The sequence below is a fragment of the Mus musculus genome, chromosome 6 (genome assembly GCF_000001635.26).
Source record: "Mus musculus strain C57BL/6J chromosome 6, GRCm38.p6 C57BL/6J".
Lineage (NCBI taxonomy): Eukaryota > Metazoa > Chordata > Mammalia > Rodentia > Muridae > Mus > Mus musculus.
Genome location: NC_000072.6, coordinates 56,329,747 through 56,357,205, shown reverse-complemented (window position 1 = coordinate 56,357,205; position 27,459 = coordinate 56,329,747). Strand labels below are relative to the sequence as shown.

Below are 27,459 nucleotides of genomic sequence, written 5' to 3'. Positions count from 1 at the left end.
AGTATTTAAGCATGTTGCACAACTTAACAAGAAGTTGTACTCTTCATACCATATAGAGAAATCCTTTTTGTCTGTTTTGAAAGGAGTTTATATTTTATCTTGTTAAAAGGAAGCATTGAAGCTTCAGAGTAACCCAATGAGATGTGAATTTCAGGTTGATCACTCTGGGTGAAGTATAGGACAGAGCTTGGAGACGAGGCTGGATGTCAAGCAAGCAGCTGGGATCAGTGCCTGCACTGAGGTCTGTGTTGGCAATGAGAAATGACAGAACTTAGATTTAGAGCAGAGATAGAGAAAGAGAAATTATCTCATGAGCCTGTTCTGGCTTGGGTATGTCAGGGAATTTCGTGCCAATGCCTTGGAGTACATTTAGGTAAGAACGATTGTTTTGAGAATGGATATGTTGACCTGGTGCCCTCTGAGATGTCCCAGTAGCTACTGGTGACTACAACAAGGAACATATATATATAGAGAGAGGGAATTGTGGCTTACGGCTGTGATCCTCAGAGTCTTGGCTCTGAGTCAAAATAATTCAAGCAAGTGACCCAGGAAAGAGAACTCTGACCCAACTGTCATCAGAGAAACCCTTCTAGAAATATTTAAAAATTGGTTGATTCCAGTCAATGGTTTCAGTGCATGACGAGGTCTCCTGAGTATCCTACTTAACTGAAAATGTCAGGTGTCTACCTGATTATCACATTTTTACTGAGTGTGTCCGCTGCAGCAGTTTATGAAGGTGGCATAAGGATATCAGAAGGAAAGCCTTGCCTTCACAAAACTTAAGTGACTGGTTAGGATGATCAGAAAGAACTTAAAAATTAAAGATACCAAATAGCCTAGGCTGATCTGGAACTTGATATGTAGCTGGTACTGGCTTTGAACTCCTGATCCTTCTGTTCCAGCTTTTAAAGTGCTGGGATTATAGGTTTCAGATACCTTGTCTCCGTCCCAGAAAGTTCTTATATATACAAAATCTTGAAAACACCACCACCAAAAGAGAAGGCAATAGCCATATGGAAAGTAAATGCTATTGATACTAAAGCCAGATTCAGAACAGCTCTTCTCTTGCTAATACAGCAAGAGCTTGGAAAAGAAGTTTTCCTGTATAACAGAGGAGAAAGTGGTAGGTATCAAGTATGAGGCTAGAGCCTCACATTTAGAGTGCACTTTCTTTACTTGAATACTAATGCTATTTAATAGTACATCATCGGTTCTTATCATAAGTTGTTTGTGCTAATTATAGCCCAATATTTGGCAGCTATGTGCATAGTATTTTGACCAAGACTTGCACATGACTCTTTCAGTTGGGCAGCAGCCCTAAGTAGAGAGGTTTCTATAGTCTAGTTTTAGTTTGCGGTCTTGATATTTTGTGAGTGTGTGTGTGTGTGTGTGTGTGTGTGTGTGTGTGTGTGTGTGTAGAAAAATGTTTCCCTTGGTTTCTCTTTATGGAAGGAGAAGGCATCTAAGATCTCCACCATGGCCTTTTGAGAAGATAGATCATTGATTAACCTGAGGCATATAAAACAGTCTGTGATAACTTTGGAGGTGACCACCAGCATTTGATAAGTAATGAAAGGTGAATTCTGCAGGGAATGGAGGGCTACTTGTGGAGAAAGAATAGTAAATCTATGTAAGGAATTAACATTCTTCAGGCTTTTACTGGAGAGTGTTCCTTATTTAAAGTCTTCTTGACAGCTGTTATTAAACAACACTAATGAACCTTAATGAGTACGATGTGAAGTTTTTCTACATAGTAAAATTATGACAAAGCTTGAGAGTAATTCAACCAAAACATGAAGCTGAACGTCGTAGATAATGGCTTTCATTCATCTTTCTGCAGAGAATTCTTTGGTCACTTGTTCCCTTAGAAAACATTTCCTCATCACTGAGTGTGTGGCTGTATGCCTGACTATATGCCTGTATGCCTGACTGTGTGCCTGGTAACACTGATCTACTAGGAAATGAGACAAAGGCTTTCTCCCTGAGTGGGTGTCAAGTGTAAAGGTAGAGAGAAATGTTAGCACGATTTCCTGAAATAGCTATTTACACTGAGTGTCACAAAGAGAGATAGGGTGCGATGAAAATAGTTAAGACTACCCAAACCAGGCCCAAGACTCAGAGACGACTTCTATGAAGAGCTGAAATTTAATCTGAGATACAAAGAAGTATATATTAATTGAATAAAAGTGTTAGGGAAGAGTGTGTGAAGGGAATAAAGCCCAGTTTTCCCAGAAACTGACACTTCTGAGAAAAGGAAATGACAGACAAGGTGCTACAGCATGGAGCCCTAGAAGACTGGGGGAAGCCACACCCCGGAAGGGCCAGATTCAGCATCATCTTTAGCATTAGCATAGGAAGCTCTTCTCTGTACAGATAGATCTGAGGCCTTTGGGGGAATTCTGCCCCACAAGACTTGCATGTAGGGGTAAGGACAAAGCCAAGTTTTTAATCTTGATCCACAGGTGTTTTTAGCTAAGGAATCTCTGAGAACCTGCTCGAGTTGGCAGGCTTAGTTGTGGGTAGGAACAGGTTGAACAGGGAACCCACGTGATGAGGTCACTTTTGGATATACTGAATATGAGGCAGTTCAAGGACATCACTGCAGGAACTGTAGTGGGAGCATGAAGAGGTGATAAAAGAAAGAGCATAGTGCACGACCCAACAAAGTGAGAAGAAAAAAAAAATGTGTGTCTGAATGATGCTTGATGAATATTCCTGTAGATGTCACAAGAGAGAATACACTGAAAATCAGTGTCTTAACTAGTTTAGCATAGGAGACAGCAAGTCCGGATTGTATATAATTTCTAATTGGCATTTTCCTGTTCAAAATGATGTGCAAATCCAGGCAATAACCACAACACATAGCCTTGTTTGAAACTCTTGTATTGACCGCTTGGTGTAATGCCCATTCAAACATAGCTTTGGAATGGAGGCAGGATCCTGGAGGAAAGCAGGGTTCTTTCTAGTATTTTAAAGGCAGAGGAGTCCTTTTCCCTAGGGAGTGAAAAGATGAGACTCTTATCAGGGGCCCTCTGGGAGATACAGGACAAGACCCAAGCAACTAAGGCCTGAAACCCAGAGCCCAGCACACTGTGAAGAGCCGAGTAGTTTATAAGCCCACTGGACTCTGGGTAATCTAATTTATCCAGATTCTAAACAACCCAAACTCTTAAATAACCAGGACACTTTCTACATTTTGAAGATATACCTAGCTTATACAGCTATAAAAGATTAATCGTTGAAATCTGCTACTTCCAGATGTATCCTAGAGAGGTTCAATTTCAGATTAATATCCCAACACCTTTGTTCTGACTCTTTTCTGTCGCTGTGTTTTGTTTGTTTCTATGAAGAAACAACCAAAAGTTGACTGTGAGTTTAAACAGGTCATTCTGGCATGCTTCCTAGTTTTTAGAGCAATTTACTATGTATTTTCTGAGTGGATTCTGCTAATGTAGGTGGCTTGTCATTATCAGTGCAATCCTCCATTCTCAATGTTCTGTGTACTTGGCATTCTCAGAAATGATGTCGTTTTGCCCGACTGATTTCACATTTGAATCTGACCAGCTTCCCACACCAAATATAGATTCATCTTGAATTATGGTTCAGTAACTCAGCACTTTTACGTGAGAATTGATCTATGAGCAATACCCTTACATCTGTCTCTAAAGGTCTCAGTGATGTCATGCATCTCATTCCATCTCTGCCTCTGTCACAAGCATGACTCTGAAGGCTTCTGTGGTGCCTTAGGAGATTAAGCTCAATGAAATCTCTTTTATCTATTCATGTATAGGGTCCTGAATGGTTATTGTTATAGACTCTGACTGCTAACCAAAAAAGATTAGGTACACCTTCATTACTAGGGTCTTGTGTACTCAGTTAGAAATACAAGAAACATTTATCAGATATTAGTTATCATAATAATGAATTGTTTAGTCCTCGCCACCCATCTGTTAAACCACTGGATGAAATGAGCCATTTCCAAAAATATCAGAACTTTCAAGCTACCACTTGGTTTCAGTGACGTCAGAACCAAAGACTCCTGATCCCAGGGCTTTCCTCATTTCACTGGGGAGAAGACCTAGGATGGGTCCAAGGATTGTATCTGCTAGTTCCCCGTGTTTCAGACAATCACTTCATCTTGCCATGTTTAAAATAGAAACTTACAGAATTGTGTCCAGAGAGATGCAAACATCTTAGAGGAAGTTGAAAGGCCTCCTGCTTCCAAGAAGCTATGGGGTTGACTGGAATTTACTCAGAAGTGGATTGAACCAAGAGCAGGCTGTAGTAAAGACTGTGAGTAAGGGTAGGGACACAGGTGTACCAGTGGGTGGGCAAGAAAGTCTTAGGGAAATTAGTCTGTGATAACGTCAGGATATACAGCCTTTACTGTGACAAATTCTACTTGAGAGAAAAATGAAGTAGAAGTTGGAAGCCCAAGCTCCTGATGATTCAATAAACCCATCCCCTTCCTCATATTCCTGTGTTAGTGAAGATGGAGGCTTTGTCTTAATCCTTTGGATTGACTTCCACTTTGTCTGTGCCTTGAGAGATATTAAACAGATTTCTCAGCCTTTCCTACTGGTAGCTATTGAATTAGGAGCCAGGCTCTCAGGGAAGAAGTCATAGAAATTTCTCTATTTCCTTCCTTGTGACTCTGCTGCACATATGACACAGCAAGTGGTTGTAAATATATAATAAAGGTATGGATCATTTATGAAAAGCATACTACCAAATTTATACAAGTGTTGCATTTACTTTTGATTTCCTCAGTTAAAATCCCCTCCCATTCTCATTCTTGGTACCACTCATTAGCTCCCTGCCTAGATTTAACCAATGGGATTTTAGCTATAGTTTTTAGCTTGCTCTGTTTGAAAAGCCTTGCTCCCAAACAAGGGATGATCTCAGCTCTCTACGAGGGAGGTCTCATCTGGGGACTCCTCATAATCCAAGAGCTAGAGTTTTTGACCCATGATTAGGAGAGAAGGAGGCGTGAATAAGAGTTGGATTTCTGTGTCTGGCCAGCTGTCTGCAGAGAGATGAGAGTCTGTTGGGGGTAAATAGTATTGAGTTCAGCTTGTGTGAGGAGTAGGAGATGCAATAGGGCCATAGTGGAGTCTCTGTGTAAATTGGAGTCACACATAGGCCTCTTAGGTGGCTGTTTAATTTGGAATAATAGTTTCTCCTTAAAGGTCATTCATGCTCTATTATATGACCAGTACTAGCCAGAGCATGTGCTTCCAGAATCAATAGGAACTGACAGATTTTATTATTTACAGACCCATTTAAGATAAGCCTTCTGTTCATCTTTTCAACCATCCCAACCTTAAGCCACAAAGGCAAAGGCAAAGGCTTCCTTCATTTGAATTTCTTCTCATTTGACTAATCATGTTAGTATGTACACACACACACACACACACACACACGAGAGATCTGTCCTGAACAGAGCATCTTTTTCTTTTTCTTTTTCTTTTTCTTTTTCTTTTTCTTTTTCTTTTTCTTTTTCTTTTTCTTTTTCTTTTTCTTTTTCTTTTTCTTTTTTTAATTGAGCTATGGTAGAGGGCATAAGTTCTAAGAAATTTTTTTCTTCTATAAAAAAATCACCAGAAAATATCTCTAAGAAATTAATAACAAAGACCAAACTCTCCAATAACAATTGGTTTAAAGTGAAACTATATCATGTCACCATTTATCATTTGTTTTGGCCTGGATCTTTGGGCACGTGCAATTTTGTTTTGTAGCTCATCAGCTAAGAAATATTTGAGTAAGGGGCTGGAGAAATGGCTCAGTAGGAAAAGGTGCTCACTGCCAAACATGATGACCCGAGTTCGATCTCTGAGACCTATGTGGTAGGAGAAGAGAACTGATTTTTACTAGGTTTCCTCTGGTAAGGAACCTCATGTGCACACCTCATGTATGCCATGCCTAGCATAGAGTCCGGAAGGGGCTATTGGATCCCCAGGAACTAGAATTGTTCACATGCACTGTTACATGGTGTGTATTTCCTCCCCCCACCCCACGAATATATAAATAAAGGCAATAAGAATTAAAAAGAGATATTTATACCAGTAAAAGAAGAGATTCTCTTTGCTGTCTTCCCTCTCACCTTTGGGCACTTAGTGGAAGTGTGAGAATCGTAATTCTCATGTGTTTTCACTGGCATCTTGTTATTCAAAATGTGTAAAGGCCAGAAGACAATCAGTATATGCAGTTGTAAAAACCCAGGTTTTAATGAATGTATTATAAAAATGAATTGTTGAGAGGAAAGAAAACTACACAAAGGTTCTCCATTCTCAGAACCCCAGAGAGTGTTCATACAAATGGTTTAAGAAATCAGTAGAAACGTCTGGTCATATCCATTTCGTTTCAGTCTGGACTGGCATTCCAATGCAAAAACCAAACCAAAGGATCAAATGACCAATCTGGTCTTGGGTCATTTCACAGCCATTTGGAGCATTCTGTCTCGGTTCACTTTCCCACAGCAACACACATGATCCAGCCTTGTGAGAACATGCAGTCAGTTATAAAGGACTTTGTTTTTCTCCAAGTCTAATTCTCCAAGGGTTGAGAATTAAGATTTTCATATCTAACTGTGCACAGTGCTGTGGTCTCCATAGGGAAAGATGAAGACATGATCCTCTCCATTATAGGAGTCACTCTCCCAGGAGACCCAGATGTGTGGCTATGTATTCAATTTCTCATGCCCTAACATTACTGTACACAAATGGGTGATGCCTTGCTGTCAACCTAAAGTGGACACCTGGACATTTCAGGTTTTCAAACACAGTTTGTTGGAATATTAAGTTTATTATAAACCTCATTATTGAGGTACCCAAATAGCTTCTGCTCAGATACACACTCTAGAAGAGTGAAAGGCATTATCAGGCATTCCATAATTTAATATCAGTGACTAATCATTCTTACTTATCAAGAAATTAGAAAAACATTCTTGAATCATATGCCTGACTTTGGCATACTTTGCCTATGGCTTTGGAACTCCCAGCCATCAAAATGCAAGCAAACAAAGTCATTTGAGAGCTCTTTGGCTCCTTGTCACAGCTCTTGTTTCTTGCTGTTTGAATGTTTGTCTCTACTGGGCTCCTTGGAAGGTCCATTCTTGCTGTGACTAGAAGAACACCTTAGGCTTTCTCAGTTTCACCATCTACTTCCTTGACTGTGGCCAGGTGAGGAAAAATGAAGCACAGTGTCTAGAAGACCTTGCTATATGACACAGACATGGAGAGCTCTGGGTAGCCTGTAGAACGCTTGAGATCAGTGCTCTTTGTTCTTTGATGATGCGCTAGTCTCAGGATCCACTGCATCCATTCTGCTGAATGCAGATGGACCGATGCCTTCAAGATGAAGTTTTGGGGCTCACTTCTGCTGTTTTGTACAGTGGCTTTTATATACAACACATATACACACACCATTTGATAATACAAGCCACAGTTTCATTGACATTATGACCTAAGCAAACATGGAATTTTGGTGGAGATCAGTGGTCTTTCAGTTTCTGTAAGAGGTAAAGGAGTGTTTATTAGTTGGACATTCTTGTAGTGCATGGTAACTGTACAATGCATGACAGCTTCCTAAGAGCTCTTAAGGTTGCTGTGTGGGCAAGATGTTAAGTTCATTGTCTACGGAATTGTTGATAATATGAATGCTTGCTAAAACTATCTTTTGGTATCAGAAATTTCTAGTGATGGGTGTTTTATTTGTTTGTTTGTTTGTTTTTCTATCTGAGCAGTGGCCTTACTTTGACACCAAAGGGAGGTGCATAGCTCTGCTGGACGAGTTAATACATTGCCAGAGCTGGTGTGCAGTATGTAGGGTCCTTTCAGCATGGAGGAAAGCCAGGCAGGCTTTTAGTTCCAAGAGGAACTGAAGTTAATACCTGTTTTCTTTATGGGTCTATTATTCCAAGATGAGAACTAAGCATTCATTATTTCCATTCCAGAAAAGCAATTTTCAATGTTTTCTTGAAAAATTTAATCACTGAACCATTGTCCCCCAGAACAAAATTTGTAATCACATTGCCACATTGTGTTGTAATTCTGTTACCGATATTATTGTAGCAGCTGACCTTCTTTTGAGCATTTACTGGATGCGAAGCTCTATGCCACCTGCTTAGTGACACTTGTTACATTGAACTTTCTGCCACACAGCAAAATAAATATTATTAATATTACCTAGATTTTTTTTTCAGAGGTGAAAGAAACTGGTAGTTTGGAAATGATATAAACTGTTGAACACACTGAGCTCAAGAACAAATTTGAGCATAGAGATGTGGTCCTAAGCATTGCCTTTAATACCCTTTAACAAAAGGCAGCATACAAACAAATGAAGCTAGCTTGTGTGCAGGCATTCATGGATGCATGTCTCTGCCAAATGGGTATGTGTGCATGGGTGCATGGGTGCAAGTGTGTGTGTGTGTATGTGTGTATGTTGGGAGGTGTGAACAGTGGAGCCTATCCCAGGGGGCAAATGTTGCCTTGGGACTTTTATGAAGTCGAGTTCTTTCCCAGCCTAGACTAATAAAGATGGGCTGCTGCCTCCTGGGCTCGACTTCTCTCACACTGCTGTCAGCTCAGCTTCTGCCCCTGTCTCCCTTCTACATCTGTCCAGCTACAGGTATTGTAAGATTCTGCTGTTTTGCTTCAACTTTCCACAACTCATGTGTTTAAAGTAAACTCAGTAAACCAAAACAATAGCAGTGAGTCAGGGATGAATTCTGCTGAAGTTCTTCAGACACAAAAGGCCAGGAATAACCTGGGTTTCTTTTCCAGCTCATTTCCTGCATTTGAATGGAGTGTTTTACTGCCTTTGGGCTTGTTTTCTGCTAGCATCTAGACTTCCTGCTGGAATCTTTTCACTGCTTTGCATAATTCTTCTCAACACTCTGTGAGAGCTTCAGAATTTTATTTTCTGTATCAGCCTCCTTAAGCCTCTGTATCCTTAGAACTAGTTACTTAACCTGGTTATTTAGTAATTTAATTACTTAACTAGTTGCTTAATTTTTTTTGTTGTAGGTTTTTGTGTTTTTGTTTTTGAGCCTCACTTCAGTGAAGTATGAGGTAGGTTCAACCTCTCTAGGGTTTGCAGGTTATCTGAATTAAGTTACTTGCAGTTCCAGGAATAGAACTGAGAAGTGGGACTCACCAGACCCCTTCTTACTTTTCTCCTTCATGTAGGAAACCAACAGCTGTCCTTACTTTCCTAGTAAATCCTCACTAAATGGAAGGAGTAAAATTAAAGCATTTTTATTTTTTTGCTAAGTGCATTCATTTTATTAAGACATTGTGGACAGCTGCCATCTCAGGCAAGGGAAGGATGCTGGCAGACAGTGAACAGATTCTTGCCATCAGTGTAGTACATCAGGACCAGTTGGAGTCTTAAGGAACTGTAGTAGGAGCACAGACCACCATGAGACACAGAGGAAGGCGTTTCAAGCTTGGGGGGGCCCCTGTGAGGAGGTGATCTATCACCTGAGAGCTGAAGGATGTGCAGGACTCTGTCTGGATGCGTGCTGGGCTGTCAGTGCCTGAGATTGGACCTGGAGTGTTTTCCATGGCTTGAGAGCTTTCTTGTGCTTTAAATGCTTACTGTCAAACACCATGATATCATTTGTATGTTATTCACGTTGATTTTGGGAAGTGTCTAAATCGATGAGACAAGAAAGGAACACCTTACTGCTAAAACCAATTCTCTGCAATTGAGGAGTGTCGGGAATGGGATAGCACTAAGCCTTCCTTTCCCAAGGTTTAACAAATGCAGAAGCCACATTTGGACATGTGTGGATGACAGCTGCAAAGACTCCCTTTGCCTGGCCAGGAGATATTTGTAATCTGCTCACCCTGTGCCAGTTGATGTGCAAACCTTTGGGATAGATGCTGAAGTCCATGTGACAAGCTTTCTAATCTCACAAGCTCAAAAGCAGTGGCAGAGGAAACCAAATACTTGGAATATTCAGTAAATGGCAAGAGTCTGTTCCTGGTGAATTAAATATCTGATTTCTAGCTGAAATGATTTTGTCCTTTTCATTTACACAGACATTAAAATGTGATTTACAACAGAGCTGGATTCGAGGTCTCCTTGCCAGTGAAGTTATTAAATTAGAGTTAAACCCCTTAAACTATGTCTTATAACTGCTATTATAAAATACCACTTTAGATGCATGCCTTATTTTCTTTCTAGAGTAAATTCTCTCCAAAAGGAATGGGAGGCATAAGTTAGCAAGATGTAAGTGGTTGTTATGAGTAGGTGCTGAAAGCAAAGCTCTTCTTTCCAGTCCCCGTTGGTTCTCTCACCCCTCCCAACAGGGCTTTTGTACAACTCCGGAAAACACAAGGTACTGTGAAAGCCAGCAGCCCAGGCTTCCGTACTCAGATTTGAGATCCCTCTGCTGATGTTAGTCCCTGAAGAATTAGTTGGGATTCTAAGCAAAGAACAAGAGTGCCCATCTCAGTGTTACTATTTGCCTTTGGGTGACTTTCAGCCTTTTTTAAGTTTCTCCATGGACTTAGATGGTTTCTCATGCTTTCAATGCTGACTTTCAAAGACCATGGCATTTTTTTTATTAGATATTTTCTTTATTTACATTTCAAATGTTATCCCCTTTCTTGGTTTCCCCTCCAAAAACCCCCCATCCCTTTCCCCTCCCCCTGCTCACCAACCCACCCACTCCTGCTTCCTGGCCCTGGTATTCCCCTACACTGGAGCATAGAGCCTTCACAAGATCAAGGGCCTCTCCTCCCATTGATGACTGACAAGGCTATCCTCTGCTACATATGCAGCTGGAGCCATGAGTCCCTCCATGTGTACTCTTTGATTGGTGATTTACTCCATGGGAGCTCTGGGGTACTGGTTAGTTCATATGGCTGTTCCTCCTATGGGGCATTATCTGTGTGGGATTTTCCTTGATTTGGAGAAGTGCCAAAATAGATGAGACAAGAAAGGAAAGCTTAGAGATGCCTTGAGGAGACAGATCTTCCTTTCCTAGGTTTTCTTTTCTTTGACTTCTCTGGACTGAAGAATCTGCTCCCTTTGTTGAGGTTCACAGGAACTAATACAAAACCGATGTCATCATACATAGCAGTATTACATTGAGCCAGCATATTTTTAAGGCCATCTTCTTCTATGATTTGGTAAAATATCCAAGACAGGTGTCTTATCTCTATTTGATGGATCAGGAATCCCAAGGCACACGAGATTTGTCCAAGGCTAACTGACAAGGAAGTAGCAGAGATATGTTGTTTCTTGGCCTCTTCTGTGTCCTAGGAAAGTCCTTAACCAAACTTTTACTATGCACCGACACCCTTCTATCATTTGCTCCTAGATTTCATCGCTGTATTGCTTCTCATTTCATCCTTCTTTGAAAATCTATTTCTGATTCCATGGCTTAGCTGTGTAACATATTTACATTTTAAAAAGGACCATATAGGGCTCTCAGTCTTGGGGTGAGCTTCAGTAATCCACATATGCTTATTATGCTTGAGGTTGTGTGTGATTCCCAGCATGCATACCTGTACACACACACACACACACACACACACACACACACACACACACACATCCCACTGAAGGATTCTTGCTGCTTGATGATGATGGGGGTGATAACAATTGTAAAAACACAAGTAACTAATAACTATTGGCCACTAAGTAGACAACACAAAAGACCTTTTGTAAGCCTTTATGCACTGTGTTCCATCCCTGTGGATCTTGTACACGTGAAGGCTAAGGCTTGAGCCTAGCTCTTGTTATCTTTAAGCTTGCCCTTTGTCAGGATCTCACACTACCTTCAGAGGGAGGAAGGGAAGCACATGGCAGAAGAACCCTTGAACTCCTGGAAAGCTGCTTCTCACTGCGAAGGCTACGTGTGTTTCTGCCTGTCCAAAATATGACGACAGTCACAGACTAGCAGCTGAACTGTGAAACCACACCACAGAAGGAAACCCTAGAATTGTTGACACACATTCCTGTCCCTGCTAAAGCAATCCCTTCCTCCACTGTCTGCCAAAGGATCTGTCTGACATGTGTTTATGCTTCTTTTCCTACAGGAGGAAATATAAGAAAACGTCCCAGAGGTAAGCACATCTCTCTGGGGGAGAAGAGCCTTCTGAGCTGAGGTTGGAGGAGCTGTGACTCAGCTCCTCCCAGGTTTGACTTCTCTACACTGCCATTGTATTAAACAGTCCTTGAGTTCTCAGTGACTTGCCTTCTTTATCTCACAATTTGTTGCTGCTGCTATAAAATTGAAATTTGATTGTATGTTGTACGGTGCATCTCAATGGGTAGACAGCTCGTGAGATAGACCCAGTGGATTCACTGCTGTGCTATCAAGTGATTTTTTTCCAAAACTTTGACCAAGAAGGAAATAGGCTGAGAGGTGATGCTTTCTGGATGAGGAAACAGACACTTTAAATGAATCTTGGATTCTCATTCAACTGAGTCACTGAGGAAAAGCTGGCCAGGAATAGTCAGTTGGAGTGTGGAAGCAAGGGCAGCCTTTTGATTTGACTGTAGGAAGGGTGATTTGAAGAAGAATCTGTCACCTTCTCTAAGTACCTACTTACACAGGGGTCTGGTCTAGCTCTGGGCTGTGCTTTGCAGGCACTTTGATGGGGAACCCTGAAGCTATTTAGTACACACTGGCTCTGCTCACATGGATACAACGCTCCAGCCTGCATCCTTTGCATTTACAGTTCCAGTGTGGCTTACAGTATTTGAGGGAATCCCAGCTCTCACAGGCATATGTGATGGAATTTCTCATTACAGTGCTTCTTCAGCAGTAGGTGCTTCCTAGTGCAGAGGGGCATGGGTATTTGTGTGTGAACACAAGTGGGCCGTGCAGGGAAAGTGGGTGGAATCTCTAAGTAATGAAATAATAAGTGAACTTAAGAAATGTTATGTGCGCCGTGGTTGAATTGATCCATTAATTCACCCTTTTCCTGATGTATATGTAACATTTTCAATATGACATTTTGATATAAGAATGGTAAAGTAATTATTATAGTCAAGAAAATCAGTGTATGCTTTACTTCACATGTGTGATACTTCATTCATTTTGTTTTGCTTCAAACAGTGTCGCACTCTGTATCTTAAGCTGAGCTAGAATTCACTCTGCAGTGGACAGTGTCCTCTAATGGCAATCCTCTAAGCATCAGCTTTCTGAGTGGTGGGATTAAAGACATGAGTTACCATGCCTGATTTGTTCATTCAGCACACTTTTTAGTGTTTCATTTTCATAACCCTATTAGACAATGATGGCACACACAGCCTTCTATGACCTCTTTAACTTCCCAGAAGGACATCTTGCCACTTCCAACATCTCCCTAACTCTATAAACTTTCTCTATGGCCTTCTGGGTGTAATTCTAAACATGATGATAGCTGCCTGTGGGGGAGGGGATGGTTTCTTAGGGGAATAGCTTTGCTGATCTTTTCATGCTTGTATTTACCTGAGGCTGATCTATAGGTATAGACCATGTGCGTGTCAGGGAGCTTTTCTGGTATGATGCAGGATGAAGTGGATTAACGTCAAAGTTACCCAGGACAACAAGGAGGAGAGTGGATAGATACTGCGTGTACTGCCCATGGTTGTGCTAGATGCACTGAGGACACATTTCTTTGGCTTATGCTAGTCCTCCTTATCTGACACAAACTTGCCCCCACTATTAGATACTGCTCTGAGATTTCTCCCATCTGTGTCACATAGCTGCTTTGTATTTTTTCTTTCTCTGTATTTATTGATGGATGTATAGTGTATGATACCTTTTAGTATTTTGATTTCATCTGCCATATGCCTGGAATATTGTTGCTTCATAGTAAATGTTGTTGCATGAAGAAATATTGCTAACTGTTCTTATAGATTGAACCTTTAAGTTGATTTTTCCTGACACCAAATTACCATTGAAAGTACCACAAGATAGGTCCCATGGTATCCTATGCAATTTACCTTTGAGTTGATTAAAATAGAAACAAATTATTTTCTTACAACATATATGATTGTTATTTTATTTACTAAATGATGTCATGTGATTTTCCCAGGTCTTTCCCAGGAAAGATGAATTAATTCTGTAAGAGTCAGGCTTGGGGTGTCATGGTAGATTGGAAGTCAGTACAAGAGTACTAACATGCACTACAAATAGACTTTGTACAAAAAAATGCCATCAGCTACCCCTGTCTTAGTGGTCTTCATTAAGAAGACTCATTAGGGATATAATTAACACAAGTGCTAAAAATATCCTATGCTACTGAATTTGTAAAGTACATTCTAAAGAAATAGGCATGCATGGGCCTTTTGTTTGCCAAGTGTTTAAAGTCCACAATACAGCCTAGAAGACAAGTGTTGGCTTTTCATTTGAGTTCAGTATTATAAATTTACTTCCAGTATAATTTATATCAAGATAAAAACCATTAGTACAAATACAAATTTTTAGTAGTTTTAACAAAACATTTTTAGATAATCATTTTTTTGAACTTTTTCCAATTTTGTATTAGGTAGTTTCTTCATTTGCATTTCAAATGCTATCCCGAAAGTCCCTTATACCCTCCCCGCACCCACCCTGCTACCCAACACTCCCACTTTTTGGCCCTGGCGTTCCCCTGAACTGGGGCATATAAAGTTTGCAAGACCAAGGGGTCTCTCTTCCCAATGATGGCCGACTAGGCCATCTTCTGCTACATATGCAGGTAGAGACACGAGCTCTGGGGGTACTGGTTAGTTATTATCAACTTTTCTAATTAGTATTATCTAGTAGAAATCTGTATATTCTGTGGTTTCCAAGTAAAATCTGCAGTCCAAAGACATTTATATGCAGCTGGACTATGTGAGTTACTGAGAGGAAATTGGCTACAGTTTGAAAGCTTCCTGGACATTGCTACCCTATTAGAAATGTTATTGGCTTACACTGCCAGCTACACACTTCTGTCTTGTCTAGGTTGGCTGGGATCATGGTGGTAATTGCATGAGAACTGCTGAGCAGGATATAAGTTAATCACTTGGATTGGAGGGTACTGTATTCTTCAGCAGTAAGATGTGATTGACAGTTTTTACATGGATCAGTCAGGAATACGAGAGAGTTCAGCATCCCCTCCATTGTATATTAAAGGGAGACAGACAGGTGGGTGGAGTCTTAATGAAAGAGCTGTTCAATCCTGTCAAATGTTCAAATTACTATGGCTATTTATGAAAGTGTATTTTTGCATATCTGATGTGAATGCTCTTATATTCTTTATTATATTACAAGAATAAAGATTGCTTTTGCTAGCTTTATCAATGCTTAGTGCAATTTTTTAATTATAAATTATAAACTTATTAATTAAGACCAGTTTGGACTCTTCTACTCCAAATATTTTTCATATTAAATAGATCTATGTTCTACTGTTGTATTATAAATATTAAAATGTTCTCAGGACAGTGGCTCAAAATAGCCATTTCATTTCATCATGATTTTATGGTTAGGAAATTCAGGCTGGGAACTGTCCGGATAGTTTGAATGTGACCTAACTGGTGTCAGCTGGGGTTGCTTTGAAGGAGGGCTTTGTCATTCACGGCCATAGCTCCTTTTTTCTGTGCCTGCCTTCCCATCATCCCTCTCATCTCCTCACAGAGATTTCATTCTCCAAATGTCTCCACGTTTTACTACTGTGTGATTGTCTCAGGGTAATTGCACTTCTTGCATGGCTTCTGGAGCTGAGTGGCCTAAGTGGCCATAGTGGAAGCTACTTGTGTTTCAGTTGTGACCTGGGATGGGACACTGGCACAGAGCCACTTCTACTGTGTCTTACTGTTCAGCCTACCAGTGCACCTAGACGCTTAATAATTTGCAGCCTGCTCAAAACCCTAGAAAAGCTGACCTTCAGCTTCGTCCAGAATGACTTTGCCTGAGACTTTTCCAGAAGCTATGGATCACCTTTGTTAGATGAATGGTAGGCAATTTAAGTCTATTGTTCTACTAGCTAGGCATTATTCTGCTTGACCATGTGTTTGCCATCAAGGTTTCTTTGGGGTGGAAGTAGCTGGGAATTCTTTTTCATGTTAGCAATAATTGTATGATTATGGGTGACAGTGGCTTTTGAATTCTAAATGAAGTTATTTTTTTACCATAAACCTTTTTCATTTATTTATTTATGTGTGTGTGTGTGTATATATATATATATATATATATATATATATATATGTAGATGTATATATGTGCATATACATACATATATACAAACATACATACATACATATGTATACACACACACACACACACACACACACATATGGATTATATATGGATGCACATGGCATCCTCATGGAGGGGTCAGAGGGCAGTTAAAAAGGGTTGATCTTCTTCCATTATGTATATCCTGGGCAATGACCTTGAGTTGTCAGTCACCTTTATACACTGAGCTCTTGACAGCCCTGTCCCTGTCCCCTCATTGCATTTTTAGTTAAATGAAACTGGTGGTTTAGTGTCAGAAAATCAAGTGGTATGCATGATTCATAAGTTTTCTATTGTATAGGTTTGTTTTGGACATCAAGGAAAATATAGCCAAGCATCCATAAATAATCTTTTTTTTTTTTTAGAATTTTCTTGCTGTTTCATTTCATGTATACATTTATTCCCTGCTCAAAGCTATGTTAAAGAAAAGCGATACACCTGCTTTCAAATACTTATCACCCTATTCCAGCTAAACAGAGGTAGTTATCATTCTTGAAGCAATTCATAAAGTGTAAGGCAGAGCTTAGTCCAAGGGAATTTTCCCAGTAGCATTGTTAGGATCAGTGGAAAGCTGCTTATTTCTTCAAGACCAGAATCCCAGTAGAAGGTGTGCAAGGGCATAAAAGCTCAGAGGCAAGCATCTTTCTGCACAGAAAGCCTCACTGGACTGCATTTGAACTCACCACCATTAAAGGGAGCCCTGCTTTGCTATTGGAATGAGACTTGCCCAGGAGGGCCAGCTGGAGAGGAGCATAGAGAACACCTATTTCCAGGAAAACTTCTCATCAGGTTATTCTCAATACAACATCAGCCCCAAGTCATCAGGCTGAGGAGTCGGCATCTTTGAGGCAGCATGCCAGATTGTGTAGATGATCACAGAGACCTAGAAATCATGTAGTCCTCCTAAGGCTGCTCTGGAAAAATGGGATTTCTATCCTAGATGCTATAACTAGATGAATCCATGTCTGATTTTACAGATACATATTTATTCACATACTTTTAGATAAAAATTATTAGTGAAATTTAAATTTTCCAGGTTTTTCAACAGGAACATTTTTAGATAGTCATTTTAATCTCACACTGTCTGATGTGGATCATATCCCAGCAAAGATTTCTATGTCAAAAATGCTTCCAACAAACATTTATGCATGCACAGAGCACACACCTTTTTCTTTTTATAATGTTATGGGTTATTATATAATTTGTGACTGGTCAGAATGTTAACGGGAGAAGCCGGAGTAAAACTCGAGTTACCTCAGCAGCTACATGGCCAATCTTTATTGTCCACACAGTGACAGTTCAGAGTTTGGTCATGATGGTCATTTAGAGTTTTTAGCATTACTAGAAAGCCTGTGACATTTAGCATAATAGTTTTGATTGTTTGTCTTAATTCTAGCTATACTTAGATAGTTTAGATAGAAGTTCTGCTTCTGATTATATCTGACTTATAAACATAACAATGAATGAGCTACTAACTTGATATTTTTGATTATCACATAACATGGATTGTCACATATATAATGCTTTATAAATATCTTCCAATTTAAAAATAATATTCCTGTTAACTTACTAAAAATTAGAAATAACATGAGAAGTAAAAATACCATTGTAAGCAGGTAAGCATGCTTTGTTGGTGAGACACAGGTAAGCACGATAACTATGATATCATACAGCTTTCTTACTAGATCAGAACCAACACACAGTGCTGCTTTTTGTGAATGGAGCTCTGAGTATAGGCACAGTGAAGTCTAGCAGGATAGTTTAGAAGGCTTTCTAGTTTGTTCCGATTTTCAGTTACATTTCAAATGTATGTTTCCATGATTCCTTAGCTCTTTGCTCAAGGAAGAAAATGACTCAAAAATATTCTGGACACAAGTGTGCAGGGTATACTAACATCTGTATCGATACTGAAGTGACTAGGGAGGTGGCTGCCTGAAGAGGGACCATTGTCTGCTGCAGGGCTAATCAAGGAGCCACCCCCTCCAGTGTCTTGCATTTTTCCTTCTCTTGTACTTCAGTGAAGCTCAGTAATCCTGTCTGATGAGTTCAGTGAACGGTTGCATCCAGGACAGTCTGCCCATTTCTGCCTTCATGAGTCACTTCTTCCAGGAGTCACTTATTGATTCACCACCTTTTCTGCTAATAATAGAGTGTTGAGTTGGGAAGGGGTATTGTGTAGTCTTTGGGGAGGCTACTTGCTAAGCAGTTGTATCCTAGTGTTAGCAGGTACACTATGACCCTGCAGTAAATACAGAAGTTCTTTTGCTATCTTAAATGAAATTGATGGACATTAGTCCCCACCCCACTCTTTGCAAATAAAATTGTCAGTGAAAAGAAATGCTTTATTATTTTTTTTTTTGGAGAGGTAACAGAGGTGACATAGAACTTATCAAGGCACATGTTTCTACACACGTGCATAGTTAATTTGTATTCTGTGGCCTGTTTAGTGATAGTGATATTGAGAGCCTAAGAAGTAATAGAGACATCAGAGCCCAAAGGATCTTCTGAGAGGTAAAACACTTTAAGATATTTTCCTATATTGAGAATGATGAATAAATTCTCAAAGTAGGATGAACTGGAGTATTATCCGTGACAGCATGTCTGCTTTACATTCAAAGATTGCCAATGGAGTTGGTGTGATTTTACAGCAAGTAGAGACAGGTCAAGGAAGATCAGAGAGAGCTGGAGGAGGTGGGACTGGTTCGAGTACAGATCAGGGATGCACATGATACTTCACACATAGAAGAAACCATCAGAGACACTTAGCATAGAAGAATACTGACATTGTAATTTTGGGTGAAACAGAGTGTGAGGGAGGGGAGGAGCTGAAGGTCGACATAGATGGCTTTGGTCACAGTTCTGAATAGCAAACAACGACTTACTCTGTGGCCCCACTAAAGCATCTATAGTAGACTGTGCTATGTGGACACAGAGAAGCTGGTTAGCAGGAGATGAGAACTAGACATGGAGAGGGAGAGGGAGGGAAAGAGGGAGGGATCCTGGGTGGTAGTAGGCAGGACAAGTGATAAGTCTTGGTGATACCGCTAGCTACTGATAGCAGGAAGGACCTTAGGATTGAGCTGTCACATTTTTAGGTAGGATTAACAACTGGGCACGATTACGTCTCCTCATGAGTAATTGCTTGCCTTGTTGTGCTTTATGATCAAAATGTCAGAGTCTTTTATTCTTGTGTGTTTCTTCAGCACTACCCTGGTGTTCTTCCCTTTCTCCCGGCTTTGTAACACATTGTGTGTCTCTGCTTCCCACAGTCTGGTCTTTATTTCCACAATCCAGGCTCAACGTCCTTTGCTTGGTGTACTGGAAGTCTCTCTGATCATACCTTTCTTTCAGTGTCTTCGTTGTCTCAGTTCTGCACACCCATGTCTGACTGTTTTCTCTACAGCCTTTCTGGCTGTTTTAAAACAATAAACATACACATGCATGCAATAATAGTAAGAAAAAGAATCCATAAATTTGAAGAAGAGTGGTACGGGGTATACAGGAGTGTTTGGAGGGAGAAAAGAGAAGGGAGAAATGGAATTCAATTATTATTGCAAAAATTTCTCATGGCATCCTGTGTGTTCCCCAGGAGCCATCTTCTTTTCTGAGACTTGAGTTTTCTTTTCCTTTGCTTCAGTGTTGTTGTGTTGTTGTGTTTTTGTTTTTTTGTTTTTGTTTTTGTTTTTGTCTTTCCTGTGTTACTTCCTTCAAGTCACCCCCAAACCCCAGCTTAGCTGAACAGCTTTCTATCCTGTCTGCCTGTTTTCTTCGATTTTGTTTATTCATGCCCTTTCCATAATTTTTATCCTTCTACATTAATTGTACAAATCATGTTTCCCTGTGATATTTTCGCACCTGCAGATGATAGACCTGTCTATGTCCATGGCCTTCTCTTGTCCCTCCCCCAACCACATTTCTATCCCCCATATCTCCTTCTATTTTCAATTCTTTTAAAATAAATATGAGAAAATGTGGGTATTTTTCCTCCTTCTTTCTAGAGGTTTGCTTTTTTACAATTTTAGCTGTTTAAATTATATTTTTCTTGCAGTCTGAATTTAGAAGTACTGTCTTTCTAGAGTCTTCTTGGATATTTTCACCTAAAATATATTCGGCTTTCCCAGTTCTTTCTGATTGAATCCTGTGCACAAGAGTTAGATGTTTGTTGTTGTTGGAATAATTGCAAGATTTTAATATTTTGAGTGATGAATGTAGTTTGCTGAAGTATGGTGGGTATTGCAGGCATTTACTTTTTAAAAATTCATCATACTTTATTTGTTTGTTGCTGGTTTGGGTGGTGGCAGTATCGTGAATGTGTGTGGGAGTGTCTGTGGGTGTCTATGTATGTCTGTGTGGAGGGGGATACACACATAAACAAGTACACATATATACTACCATGGTGTACTTGTAGAAATCAAAGGACCACTTGCAGCATTTCATTCTCTCCCACCATGCTGGTACTAGAGACTTAACTCAGGTCATCAGGCTCAGCAACAAGTGCCTTTACCTGCTGAGCCAACTTGCTGGCCCTGGGTTATTTCTTTTAATGTTGTTTGAGCTTATGAAGAATGATATTGGTATCATCCATGTATTTTTTTTCCATGGGTCAGAACTAAAGTCAGTGATTCTATGTATAAATAATCTCCGGTTGATGAATGACTCATGCTTGCAAATGTGTTTTTTTTTTTTTTCATCTCACTGCATAATCCTATGTCCAGACTCCCATTTGGCTGCCACACTGGCCAGCATGGTGGCCTGTGAGGTCAGCAAGACAGATGGCATGCATGGCAAGAATGTGAAAGTGTATCCTTGCTTGGCTCATTGCCTCTGCTCTTCTCCTTCAATTTCTCCACTGTGGGGCTGTGGTTTTGGGTGGAAATGCAGAAGGCCTTTGCTCTGCTTCAGGGCTCTAAGCTTTATTCTCCTGTTCTGATCACCAAGCTGGGACATGTTCAGGGCAGCATCCCACATATTTAAAGAGGATTCTTTTGAATGTTGGAACACGTGACTGTTTATCACTTGGCTCCTCTGTGATGTGTTGCAGAGTGAGTTTCAGAATCGTTGCATCAGTTTCATAATGAGGTTCAAATGCATCTTTCAAAGCACCAGCAGCTCCAAAGATGGGAGACCACTGTGATTCTCAAGTTATGCCCAGAGTTTTAACTTGCAAAAAGGGGCATATCTCTAGACCCATCTTGATCTCAGTATCTGGGATATGAAAGGATGGAATTATGACGTAGAATCATAAGCCCAATGAAACTTTTCCTTTCCCAGTTGATTTTGGCTGTATTTTGTCACAGCAATGGCAACCCTAAAATGATGTAGGTTAAGTCTACAGAAAGTACAAAGTTTGGCAGGATATTTCCTTGAGACTTCATCTCCTTCCTCTGTCTGTCACTCTGTTCCTTTTGAAAGGGCAGGGTCTTAAGGGGCCTAGGCTGGCCTCAAATGTTTTCTGTAAACGAAGATTTCTGCTTCTCTTGCATTCATCTCTGAAGTGCTAGGATTACAAACATATACCACCATGCCTAGTTAGTATGGTACCCAGAGTTGAATGCAGGGCCTCTTGTGTGCTACTGAGTTGGACCTCTGATCCCTTTTGTTCGTCCCTTATTTTTGAAATGTTTTTGTATCTGTTCTTAACTTAAAAGTTGAAGCCCCAGGAGAGTTTAGTGATGATATCTTTTAAGAGCTATATTTACATAACATAATTCAAGTAAAGGAAATCCTTCCTTACCACCCTCTTCTTCTTTAGTTTTACAAACCACTACTTTTTGCTTAACATCTTCAAGTATTTTGAAGCCGTATTATCAGTCTTCTATAAATCTGTAATTCTTTGTTCATAAAAGTAGAAACAGAAAAGGAAATCTACCCTGTGTTTTCTGTCTTGTTTGATGTATTACCACCATTTTAACATTCATGAGATCAATGCCTGATTTTTTTCACATTCTATCACCACATGTGGAATCTGGAACATTTATTCCTTTAAGTTTTGTGTGCCAGAGACAAGGAATAACAATGAAGAATTCCAAGCAAACTGGATAGAGTTGAGTAAGTGGAGGATGCACTTGGGAAAAGTCATGTCTGTGACATTTCTCAGCTAAAGAGTTAATGGAGCAAAAGTTTGGGGTGATGATCAGGGTGTTGGGATTTTGAATATTTGGGCTGAAATTTGAGTCCTTGCTGTAACCCTATGGGATACTCAGGAGTATGTTTGGTTCCCTTTAACTATTGGAATGGGTTTCTTCTCTTTCATCTGCAAATGGATTTGCTTTCTAGGGTTCTTATGAGCCAAGAATGAAATAGAAATACCATGTGTATATCACATGGGAATATGTTGGTACATGGGTAGTGGTTTGTCACTGGCCAGCTAGGCCATCCCTCAGAGAGGCTGCCAGAGTCCAGGAGCTCCTGAGCAATGTTTTGTTGTGTCTCAGGTCACCCAAGAGAGCTGGTGGGATGAGTAGGGCTTGAATGTTAGTGGTTCTGTGAGAGTAGGGGCTCACTCTCATTTACTAAACTGTAAAATCAGCCCCAACAAATTGCTCAGGATACATAAATTAGGCCTAAACAATGGCTGAGGAGTGGGCAGGAGAGCAAGGTACATGGGGCCTTAAAGTAGAAAGGAATGTTTTCCAGGGCCCTGTCTGGTATGGCCATGAGAGAGCTCCACAGGGGAAAGCACTCGAAACCATATTCTCTGACATACATTTATTTATGTATTCATTCATTCATTAATTCATTTTTTGAATTAGAAATTATGTCCTTTAACCCTCACAATGTAAATATCATTTAGCTGGTTGATGCATATATTCTAGATTCCAGATGCCCAACTTCAGGACCTGTGTTTCTTGAAGTAGAGAGCCTTTAAGAATTACTTGCTCTCTCTAAGCTAATAATTTTTGACTGAGTGGAGAAATCACCCAAAGGACATTTAGCAATGGATAAAGACATTTATAGTTGTCACTTTTCTTTTCTCTAAAACTTAACGAGTCTATGTGGGTGCCTGCACCATGACAGTCATGTGGATGTCAGAGAATGAGCCGCTCCAGTTGTTGCTTCTGAGGTTGACTACTGGTATCTAGTGAATTTACACCCTGACTGAGAAAATAATAAAGAATTATCCAAAAATATTTAGCAGGGTTGAAGTTTACAACATTGATTAAAGCTTCACTTTGGTACTGGGGAGATGGCTTATTTGGGTAAAGCATTTACCATTCAAACATGAGGGGCAGAGTCCAGATACCCAGTACCCACATACATGGTAGCTTGGTGGCTCACCCGTAACCCCAGGAACCCTGGAGGTGGATACAAAGGATCCTTAGAGCAAACTGGCTGGATAGGCTACCTGAATCACAGAGTCCTAGGTTCAAGCTGTAGACCCTATCTTGCTGTGTAGAGTAGAGAACAGTTGGAGAAAGCACTCAATGTCACCCTCTGGCTTTCACACTTACAAGCATACATTGGATGCACACCTGCACACATACATTAGAACATACATGCTTATGTAAAAATGAAATTTCACTTTTCAATAATTTGAAAATTGAATAACATGTTAGACATGGTGGTATATTCCTGTTCCACTTCCTTGGGAGGCAGAGGTAAAAGAATTATAGGAGCCTTGGAACTGAGGCCACCCTGGGAAATATAGTAAGACTTTGCCTCAAAGCAGCAACAATCACAATATTGGAAAAAGAAACAGGATAGGGAGGGGGAGAGAGAGGGAGAGGGACGGGGAAAGAGAAGGGGAGAAAAGGAGAAAGAGAGGAAAAGGGAAGTTGGAAGGAGAGAGAGGGGAGAGTAGAGAGGGGAAGAGGAAGAGAAGAGGTGTGTGTGTGGGGGGAGAGAGCAGTATTTACCATATGAAACTGTGGTGAGTTTCAATAAATAAAAGTGAAAACAATGTGTACTTTCAAGACTTAGTACATAACATTTTAGCTTTTATTAATTGTTCCATTTTAGTTTATGATTTGCCCAGTGTATCACATTGATAGTTATATTCCACGGCATAGGTAGCTGAATATAAGATTTTCAAGGTTTGGTAAGTGCACTTAAATTTCACAAGACAAACACCTTTTCAACTCTTTTATAATGCATGAAAGGGGATTTTCAAGTAAATTGAAGAGATGCTGTTGTTGGCTTTATGTGCACTCAGCATACTCTATCCTGAAGAACGTCAGAAATCCTAAGGTCCATCTGCTAGTCTGCTTGCTCCCCTAAAGCATACAATTACAGCTCTTAGCAGAGACAGTTGGTATTATTGCGTATTCACCAAGAAGGTAATAAAACAAAGCATCCTATACATGTGGAGAAAGGAAATCACCAGAATACTCTTAGCAAAAATTAGCAGCTGGAAAGCAAGCCAAAATATAAACTGAATGGATTTCTTCTTAGTATACCCAGGCTACAAAATTATCCATTGAAACTAGTGCCAGCCCAGTAACAAGATGGGTCCCCTAGCAAGCAGGGGTAGCCAGGGAATTCTGCAAGTTGCTCTGACTCTGAGATCTATGATCGTGGTGCTCTGCCACTCAGGGACCAGATCCTCCTATTGTTGCCTCTCTAAATGCAAATCAAAGTCATGTGGATTGACTTCTATAATCATCCCCTTACTCTGCAGGATGTGTCTATCATCAGATCATTATCAAGGGCTCTGTAGGATTAGCCTAGCAACTGAAGAGCTTAAGAGAGCTCAATGATGATGAGTGCAGGATATGCTGTGAGATCATCTCCCCCTGCTCTTCAGCTGAGTCCAGGGTAGTTCCAGATCTGCGTACCTTTGTCAAGGTGCCGTGAAGACGCCATTAACAACTAGCATGCTGTACTGTTAGTAACAGCACCATCTTAAATAGTTAGCGGTGCTCACTCATGGCCAGTTATTATGAAAGAATCAGGGTAGGAGAAGGAAGGAGAAAATTAACCCTTTTAGGTAAAGTTGACAATAACTAATGGATAAACGGGAGCCTCATTTTTTCAGGAGACAGCTACTCCTTTTTGGAAATGGAGGATCCTCATAGCTATATAATACCAGTGCTGCTAATGGTGGGATGGTGCTGTGGAGGCCCATTAGCACAGACATCCATTAAAACCGTTTTATGCCCAAAAGGGTTTGCTAACTCTATGCTTTCACCTGTTTGCTTGGCATCTGCCTCCCCCTGCTGATTTCACTGCTGTCAAGAACTGTGCACTTGGGGTGTGATTTTGGAAGTTGGAGATGAGGTCTGATGAAGCCATTGTGAAGCTTAAATTGCTCCCATCTAGTATCATTATTTTGAATAAAAAGAAAATTTCCTCACATTAGTCTCTTGTATAGAGAATGAATCCTGTCTAACGGATACTTGTTGCTTCAGATTGATGGGACAGATGATTTCTCATCCTTCCCATCAGTTGCTTGCTTGTGTCGTTGGCTTGTGTGCAGCACTGAGTATCATAATTATTCCAAGAGTACAGAAGGAAGATATTGCCACAGCACGCATTCAGAGCACGGGTTTGGAGGTCTGAGATCTAAGCTTAAATCTAATTCCTATTGTTCTTTAGCAGTATTCTTCAGATAGTTAAATCCCGAGTCCGGCATAGCCTTAGTAGGGACAGAATGACATGGTTCCTGCCCTTGGGATAAGGCCAGTAGGTGTGGGCCTCCAGGAGTGTAGTGGCTGCTATGGGCATAAAGCTTGTTTGTATAATAATGTACATATTTTATGCTTCTCCTTCAATGATGTCCTTCTTGTTAATGCTTTTTTTTATTGGATACTTTATTTATATTTCCAATGCTATCCCCCTTCCCAGTCTCCCCCTGCCCAAACCCCCTATCCCATACTCACTCCCCCTGCTTCTATGAGGGTGTTCCCCCATCTATCTACCCACTCCTACCTCCCTGACTCTTGAATTCACCTACACTGGGGCATTGAGCCTTCAGAGGACCAAGGGCCTCTCCTCCCATTGATGCCCAACAAGGCCATCCTCTGCTACATATGCAGCTGAGCTATGGGTCCCTCCATGTGTACTCTTTGGTTGGTTTAGTCCCTGGGAGCTCTGGGTGTCTGGTTGATTGATATTGTTGCTTTTCCTATGGGGTTGACTTGGTGGGTTTGGGTAGTCTGGATTCATCTTCCTTTGTCCTTCCTAACGTTGTTCATGCTCTTAGGGAGCTCCCCTAATGCCATCAATAGGAAGAAAAGTCATTTAGAATAATAAGGAGGAAAGTGTTATATTCAAAAGGTCATTTCCAGAGCAAATATTTTTGGTTAAGTTTATAGTAGGGAGCAGTGGGACAGAGCAGCCCCACTTCTGAGCTGGTTCCTAACTAGGGTTTCTTGGGAGGCCAGGCTACCCTTCTTGATCATCACCACAGAGGCCTTGGACAACTTACGTCAAATGTAACTGACCAGATGCATGCAGCTGAGGCTGGGGGTGGTGTTTTCTCTTCCCAGCACAGCAGAGACCCCCTAGTGTCGTAGGCTTGTGCTGCTCTCTAGTGCGTGCTCCACACACCAGAGCACACTGTTCCCTTACTGCTTTTGAGTTTCTACATCCTGAGAGATGAAAACTCTTACATGTGTGGATTTTTAAAAAGGTCTCTGCTATTATTTTTATTGTTGTTGTTGTTATTAATTTTTAAAGTGGGACTTTGGCAGCTCATTTAAAGGCAGAAGAATTATAATACTCCTCAAAGGAAATGGAGGATTCCCTAGAAAATTAATTTTGGAGAATCTGTTAATTTGTAAGTCATTCACAACAAACTATTGGAACAAAAATGTAAGGTTTTTAAATTCCATTTCAAAATCTATACTGGTAATATTGATTGCAAAACAAGCAAAATAATTAAATAAACTAGCCTAAGGAGAAATTAAACTTTGCTTTGAAATACCAATAACTATGGCAGAAATAATCAGAGTAGCTGGTGATCACTAGTTCCTGGCACTGGCTACATGATTAATGCACTTACCTCATTTGATTTTTTTCCTACCACCTCTGGCTTAGTTTTATTATTGTTCTCACACTATGACTAAGAAATCTTGAGTCTTAGCAAAGTCCAAGTAGTTTTCTAGTGTCAGGTAACTATGGGATCTGCTTCACTCGAGGTTGGTTTACTTTATGACCCCAACTATTAATTCTTATGCCATGTTGACACTCTTTAACTTTGGACATATTGAGAGAAGATGGCAAAAATGTGGCCGTAACTTGATGTTTACACTGAAATTCATCAGTAAGAATTATTTTCATTTTAATGAGGGTAATTCGGACTTAATTTGGCT

The 27,459-nt window shown here is 40.4% G+C and overlaps 1 protein-coding gene across 22 annotated transcripts in view; it reads left to right on the top strand.

Moving 5' to 3' along the window:
• The window catches only part of Pde1c (phosphodiesterase 1C), a 582,713-nt gene that overhangs the window by 295,305 nt on the left and 259,949 nt on the right, over window positions 1-27,459 (top strand). For 12 of the 22 annotated variants that reach the window (XR_003956171.1, XR_003956170.1, XR_377431.2 and 9 more), the window contains one exon: window positions 12,054-12,080. The exons of the other annotated variants lie outside the window; for them this stretch is intronic. Coding sequence is in view for 9 of the 12 variants with exons in the window: in NM_001159953.1 (NP_001153425.1) it covers window positions 12,054-12,080 (27 nt within the window). In the remaining 3 variants the exon portion in view is untranslated. The remainder of the gene's footprint in view (window positions 1-12,053; window positions 12,081-27,459) is intronic. 22 annotated transcript variants of the gene reach the window in all.